Source organism: Watersipora subatra, chromosome 1 (assembly GCF_963576615.1).
Source record: "Watersipora subatra chromosome 1, tzWatSuba1.1, whole genome shotgun sequence".
Lineage (NCBI taxonomy): Eukaryota > Metazoa > Bryozoa > Gymnolaemata > Cheilostomatida > Watersiporidae > Watersipora > Watersipora subatra.
This window is the reverse complement of record NC_088708.1, coordinates 6,924,457-6,932,585: the sequence shown is the minus strand read 5'-3', so window position 1 is coordinate 6,932,585 and position 8,129 is coordinate 6,924,457. Positions and strand designations below refer to the sequence as shown.

At 37.9% G+C, this 8,129-nt stretch overlaps 1 protein-coding gene across 1 annotated transcript; it reads right to left on the bottom strand.

Annotated features, from left to right (window-relative positions):
* Positions 1-420: 420 nt before the first annotated feature.
* On the bottom strand, positions 421-8,120 carry LOC137401864 (protein unc-119 homolog B-like). Its single transcript, XM_068088340.1, has 6 exons — positions 8,053-8,120; positions 6,396-6,519; positions 6,049-6,159; positions 5,825-5,930; positions 5,288-5,460; positions 421-1,016 (listed from the first exon to the last, which is right to left on the bottom strand). The coding sequence occupies exons 2-6, from the start codon at positions 6,517-6,519 to the stop codon at positions 904-906; spliced, it is 627 nt and encodes a 208-aa protein (XP_067944441.1). The 5' UTR covers positions 8,053-8,120; the 3' UTR covers positions 421-903.
* Positions 8,121-8,129: the final 9 nt, after the last annotated feature.

Below are 8,129 nucleotides of genomic sequence, written 5' to 3'. Positions count from 1 at the left end.
GAGCGTGACATGCTACAGCTGCTCTTTCACCGAGGCATGCGTGACAAGCAGTACACAGTGTAAGCTCCTCTGTTCACAGGATCCTTACTGTTTAGATAAAATAAAGAATCTGAATTCACAGGCTTCCAGAAAGATCATCAATATTCCGCTCAACTTTTTCATCATGTTTATTATTTATTTACATCATATTATTTAAGTTTCCTTATGATTCTATAGAAAACAAGATGTACAATCGATCATATTTTATTGTAGTCCGTTACCAGACCATTTTTTTATATTTTCTTTTTTATTTTCTTAAATTTGTTGTTTTTTACATGCTGTTCATAACCAGTGCTCCACCCTGAAGTCATCGTAGTTCATAACCAATTTCAAATAAACTCAAATAAAATCTAAAATGTATTGTAAAGATGAAAGGGGAGACAATAACCAGAGACGAGCTATGCGTTATATCGATATGCTACAACAGTTTTATTGCAATCATCTAAGGAATCATGAAAGAAAGCTATTAATAAACATGGTTACCAAAATATATCATGTGAGATTCAACAGCTAAAATAAACAAAGGAAAAAAATATTTCCATCCTCGAATAAATTACTAACCAGCTAATCATCACATTGAGTGAATACGGTAGAAGTTATGTACATAAAGCACAATTGGCCAATTTCTTAATATATAATAATTGTATTGGTGGAATGCAGGCTTTGAGGCGATCAAGTACATAGAAACAGGAATTGTCTTTTTGGTGCGGACTAAATTTCATTATCCAGTCACACCACTATTCGTAGGCGTTGTACTGAGAAACAGGAATTTTCCAAATTTTTGGACACTCTGAAGGTTAATCAACAACCTAAGAAAATGAAACCAAGTGATCCCTTGGTGGTCATCAGGTAGACACTTGGTGATTAGCTGCTGCCGCAATACGAATATTCAGCCTTGTTGTGCATAACTAGCTGATTGCCAACAAAATAGAAGCTGTCAGATTTTGTTTCATAAGGGTGAGCCATCATCATCTTTACTGTAACAGATACAACATCCTATTAGCCTGCACATCTATTGCGCATGACATACATCTATGATTCATGAAATAAAACAGATATACATGTACCTGTACTGAACATATAATACACAACTAGGGCATACTGCATACATCTACAGTATGATGACATACAACAACCACATGTGGAAAGGTTATGTCACATATCTCTATCACCCGCTCCACCACTGAACTTGCACTCTGGTATATCTCTATCACCCACTCCACCACTGAACTTGCACTCTGGTATATCTCTATCACCCGCTCCACCACTGAACTTGCACTCTGGTATATCTCTATCACCCGCTCCACCACTGAACTTGCACTCTGGTATATCTCTATCACCCGCTCCACCACTGAACTTGCACTCTGGTATATCTCTATCACCCGCTCCACCACTGAACTTGCACTCTGGCATATCTCTATCACCCGCTCCACCACTGAACTTGCACTCTGGCATATCTCTATCACCCGCTCCACCACTGAACTTGCACTCTGGCATATCTCTATCACCCGCTCCACCACTGAACTTGCACTCTGGCATATCTCTATCACCCGCTCCACCACTGAACTTGCACTCTGGCATATCTCTATCACCCGCTCCACCACTGAACTTGCACTCTGGTATATCTCTATCACCCGCTCCACCACTGAACTTGCACTCTGGTATATCTCTATCACCCGCTCCACCACTGAACTTGCACTCTGGTATATCTCTATCACCCGCTCCACCACTGAACTTGCACTCTGGTATATCTCTATCACCCGCTCCACCACTGAACTTGCACTCTGGTATATCTCTATCACCCGCTCCACCACTGAACTTGCACTCTGGTATATCTCTATCACCCTCTCCACCACTGAACTTGCACTCTGGTATATCTCTATCACCCGCTCCACCACTGAACTTGCACTCTGGTATATCTCTATCACCCGCTCCACCACTGAACTTGCACTCTGGCATATCTCTATCACCCGCTCCACCACTGAACTTGCACTCTGGCATATCTCTATCACCCGCTCCACCACTGAACTTGCACTCTGGCATATCTCTATCACCCGCTCCACCACTGAACTTGCACTCTGGTATATCTCTATCACCCGCTCCACCACTGAACTTGCACTCTGGCATATCTCTATCACCCGCTCCACCACTGAACTTGCACTCTGGTATATCTCTATCACCCGCTCCACCACTGAACTTGCACTCTGGTATATCTCTATCACCCGCTCCACCACTGAACTTGCACTCTGGTATATCTCTATCACCCGCTCCACCACTGAACTTGCACTCTGGTATATCTCTATCACCCGCTCCACCACTGAACTTGCACTCTGGTATATCTCTATCACCCGCTCCACCACTGAACTTGCACTCTGGTATATCTCTATCACCCGCTCCACCACTGAACTTGCACTCTGGCATATCTCTATCACCCGCTCCACCACTGAACTTGCACTCTGGTATATCTCTATCACCCGCTCCACCACTGAACTTGCACTCTGGTATATCTCTATCACCCGCTCCACCACTGAACTTGCACTCTGGTATATCTCTATCACCCGCTCCACCACTGAACTTGCACTCTGGTATATCTCTATCACCCGCTCCACCACTGAACTTGCACTCTGGTATATCTCTATCACCCGCTCCACCACTGAACTTGCACTCTGGCATATCTCTATCACCCGCTCCACCACTGAACTTGCACTCTGGTATATCTCTATCACCCGCTCCACCACTGAACTTGCACTCTGGTATATCTCTATCACCCGCTCCACCACTGAACTTGCACTCTGGTATATCTCTATCACCCGCTCCACCACTGAACTTGCACTCTGGCATATCTCTATCACCCGCTCCACCACTGAACTTGCACTCTGGTAAATCTAGTTTTCTGTTCTCATGTCTTTAGGTATAACTAAAATTAAAACTTCTTTTATTGGTTATTATTAATATAGTTTGTATATATAATTTAGGCATTCATATTTGTTTTGTTTACATAGTTTTATATAAGTCTTTTGTTTAATATTATACATAATTCTTGAAATACTTATCTTTGTTGGTGAGCTGAGGAATGAGTTAAACGAAAATACAATATATTCATATATATATATATATAAATATATATATATATATATATATTAATATATATACATATACTAGCTGTGCTACCCGGCGTTGCCTGGGTAGTAAAAAAAAAAGTCTTTGGTCAGAAAATTGATTTGTATTTAACATATAACAACATTTGCCATTCTAACTTTCAAATTACATATCATGAGAAGTGTTTTGTGTAATTGAAATAGATTTAGGGAGGAAATAAAAACAACTGTAAAGGTTTTCAAACTTTTTCAAACAACTTTTAAACTTCATATCATGAGGAAAATGTTTCGTGCAGGTCAAATAAATTTTAAGGTTGACTTGCAACAAAGTTCACATTACAGTTATTTGGTACCAAAAGATTCACCATGTCTTACTCTGCTGTGATGTAGGTGCAAAATATGTGGAAATGTGATTATAAGCTCTTGAAAGCACAAAAACGAACAGTTAATCGTCGCCATCAGGAAAACGCCGTAGGTTGGAATCAATTTATTTCTCTGACGTACTCAAGAAATTTGGTAATTGTTTTGACACGTGATATTATCACGTGAAATTAAAGGCCAATAAAAGGCTCAATATAAAACCTCTCGTAGCACTAGTTTATGACAAACACTTCGGGTTTTGCCGAAACGCCCAGATCAAATATAGATGCTCGCTACTGTACAGTTTCGTTTCAGCTTGGTCTAATCGTAATCTGATCATGTGACCCATACTTCCTGCCAAATAGTGCAAACAATTTCTGCAGCATTTTTCGACTATCACAGGTGACCAACAGGCTCGTAATGTTTGTCAGAGGATGATATGCAATCCTTCGGGTTAAGGTTAAAAAATTAAACAAATTTATATGGTAGGTTTTGAGATAACAGTGTTCAAAATGACAGCATTACAATGATGATGAAACAGACGCGTAAGGACAATAGACATGGTTTTATTGAATGCGAAAAGTATATTTGTGAAAATATTTCGATAAATGAGGTTGCATGAAAGTGTAAACAGAAGCCATCTTGTTCAACTACGTCCCACTTGAGCCGTTTTGAAAAGGGATTCTAATCTACAGCAGTTTGGTGATGGCGGCGATTAACTGTTCATTTTTGAGCTTTTAAGAGCTTGTAATCACATTTCCACATATTTTGCACCTACAACACAGCAGAGTAGGACATGGTGAATCTTTTGATACCAAATAACTGTAATGTGAATTTTGTTGCAAGCAAATCTTTAAAAAAAATAAAACGACTATAAAAAGGTTTAGATGTAAATGTGACATAATTAGCAAGTAATAGCTAAATTAAGTCGGTTTTGCTACGATTACAATAACAGATGAATCGGTAATGATACAATTAATATGAACTGAGGAAACAAAATAAAAATCCTGAATATGTAGGATTAACAATAATAATTCTTGCATAGAAGTGTGTGTATAAAAAAAGTTACTGTTCCACCAGAAGCTATCCATCAAAACTTTGAATACGACGATACGGAGACAATATAATTGTCCGCGCGAGAAGAATTGGCCTTAACCCCAGATATAGTGATCGAACCTTACGAAAAATATTTCTTAGCAGGGGCATCGCAACGCCTGGCCACATCGGTAAAATAATCAGCATGCGCTATAGCCGGAATGACAGATCCACAGACATGATTTGAGAAATATATATATATAGATTCATATATATACTTGTACATATATTGATATAAGGATATTTGCTCCAACCCATGAGAGCTTTGACATGGGTATAAATATGAATTTACTTTGCATTTAAATGTTCAATTGTGTATACATTATTTATAGCTCGTATCAATAAATACGGTATACAATACTGTACATCCTTGACATAAAATGAGCAAGTATTTCAAAATGGTACACCCTTTACATATGGCATACATTATAGACAAAATTTATAGTATAGCCTCTGCTTTGTTCCTATTTAGAACCTCTCTTTGTATCTGAAATGTGATGATTTGCTGTGCTTACAGACTGAAAGCATTTAAAGGTTACTTGAGCAAAAACTGTGTCAGTGCATATTTCTAAATTTTTTCGTAAATTGATGTTATTTATTCCTAACTCTTCTAACACTAAGTATTGTCTCCCTCGCTAGCCCTGAATATTGTCTCCCTCGCTAGCCTCGAGTATTTCCTCCCTCGCTAGCCCTACCTTCATCATCCTTGAGAGCAGGAAATTCGTAGATTTGCTCCACTGAATTCCGACTTCTCGGTATTACAAATCCAAACTGGAAGTCAAAACTTTTGAGCAACTTTTTCTGAAAGTAGTGTCGCTCAATCATTCTGAAGTTAGGAATGTCCTTGTCACCAACCACAAAGTCTACGCTGCAAATAAGATCACAAGCTATGTATTATGAAGTTAGGAATGTCCTTGTCACCAACAACAAAGTCTACGCTGCAAATAAGATCCTAAGCTATGTCTTATATAACCTTTAGCATAATGAATTTGGCTACCATCTTGGATGGGCTTGCAAGTAATAAGCAAGTGCGCCCAGCTAGCACTGTTCCAGAGCTAAATAGTCTGAGCTTCTCCAGCCTGGTATCGGTGGAAAGTTTACTAATAAGCAAAAAAAACCCAAACTATGTTGTAAAACTACCATTCTCGGAAATATTAGCAAGGCCTAGTTAAGATATTGCTGCAGCTATGATATACATGCATATGTACAAATCAAGACATGACGAAACTCACGTTGCTCCTACAGTGCGTAGTTTAAGGAAGCTGGGTCCAAATTCATATTTAACAAATCTGCCTTTGTTTGGATTTGCATCTACTGATTCTTCAGCTGAGCTCTCATCTAAAGACAGAGTGATAGTAGAATAACAGGAGATCAAAAATAGAGCAAGAAAAACAGACAGAGCAGAGAAACAACATAAATGACGAAAGCGAGAGAAAACATGAGGTGAATACGTTACCTGATGAAGGCTTGGCTACTTCAAACAATGTCACTCCGCTGTCCATATCGCGAAGTTTAAACCTTGTAAATTCAATTCCATATGTATTTGCCTCTGGAGTGCAGAGATAGCCTATACAACCATAATGGTTACAATTATTTGACAAATATCTGACAATTATCAGACAATCTCACAATGGTTATGATTAACTATATTGTTATTTGACAAAATGCTAGAGTCAGAAGCAAAAATTACAATTGCTAAGAACAACAGCCAATTTTCCACCAATATATGAGTTAAAAGAAAATCGCTATTTGGGGTGGGGAAAGCCAAAAAATATTGAAAGATACAACGGAACAAGGAACTACCTTCTGTGGGAGCTGTGAACATGAGCACATCGTCTGGCTGGACATTGTTAGACTTTTCCTTTTCCAATTGTGCCTTTCTAGCCAGAAAGCTTCCCTTCTTCTTTTTTGAAATGTCTGAACTCATCTTATAAGAAGTGATAGATTTACATTAGCGGTTTGTTTGTCATCATATAAACAACCAAATACTGATTACTCTCTACGGAATCATCTAGACTAGCATGCATAATCACAACCAGCAAAAACCAATGGCAAAAACTTTAATCTATATGTAGGCTTATATCTAACTTAGGTTTAATGATGTCCAAATTTAAATGAAGTTATGCGCATACCCCTGTTTCTATCGAAATTAGACTAGAAAGACACAGAACAGGACAAGTTATTAAAGATAGAATTACCAACTTTAAAACTAAAGTTTCAGCACTATTTCAACGCGTCTTTGCTTTTTATATGTATCAGGGGCGGATCTAGGAAAAAAAGTGTGTGGTGCAAAATTTGTGTAATATATCTAGAGTGGGAGAGGGTGCGCGGAGCGGCCTCCTTACCTGGTCCCGCGCTAGCGGAAATTTTTGAAATTTAGGCATCTTAGCATGAAGGAGAGGTGTGTTTGAGCTCAAAAAAGTGTAATCATTTATTTGCAGCAAACAACAAGTTTAGAGGTAAAAATTGACATTAGATATGATTAATTAAATTGGTGTTTTATAATGTTCCTTTAACTATGTATATCGAGATTACATGTAAACAGAAAGTTAACAAACATTTGTGCAATAAAACAAAATCAAGACAAAATCAATCACAAAACCTCAACAGCCATTTGGTTTGGCTGTGCAGAAATAAGGCATCATTTCTGCAAACTACCAAAAGAGATGTTTCGTAGTATTAGCTACATAACGATGCTATTATAAAACAGACATATTAGGGCATACTTTTTTTAATTGTTGTTTTGTCGTCAAAAGAAATGATCCAAAGTTCATTCTTGACCTTTCTTTTGAGACTTGCTTTTAAAATTGCTTGTAGTACTTCTTTTGAAATAGTTGCGGCTCAATTGGGGATGTTTATTGGAACAACTCTCATTTGTTTATAAGCTAAACAAATTCAGGTCGATGTTATTAAAACTGGTTCGTTATAACAAGCTCTACTAGGCCGTTTTTGTTCATTTTCTCCCAAAGCAAGTTCTCAGTGAAATGAATTGTAATTTACTTAATTCTTGATGGATTCTAAATCTTTTTTTTTAATTTTTTGCCATATTTATGGTGGTGCATTTGCACCAAATGCACCACAGTAGATCCGCCCTTGTGTATATACAAGAACACGCTATTGTTCCAGTTTGCAATAAGGGACCTGCCAGAGAATTTGTTTAAAGATGAGTAGTGCTCTTGTGGAGCGTAATTTGTTAACATAAAAACACTGCCAAAATTGTTCAGATATATAAACTCTTACTAGATAATACTAGCAAACGGCCACAAGCAATACATCGTGTAAATCAATTGGTCACAGTTTAAATAACTTCAGGTGATTATCATACGATGGTAAAAATACTAACTACATAAATAATGAAAAAATTGGAACACGGTTGATTGCTGCACGAGTACAACAAAATAAAACAACTGCTAAAATCTAACTACTAAGGTCCAACAAATATTCGAAACATAGTACCTACAATATCAGAAAATCTTGGTCTGGTCAACGTCAAAAACGCTTATTTACGGTTAGCTAAGAGAACAATGGCGAACGATG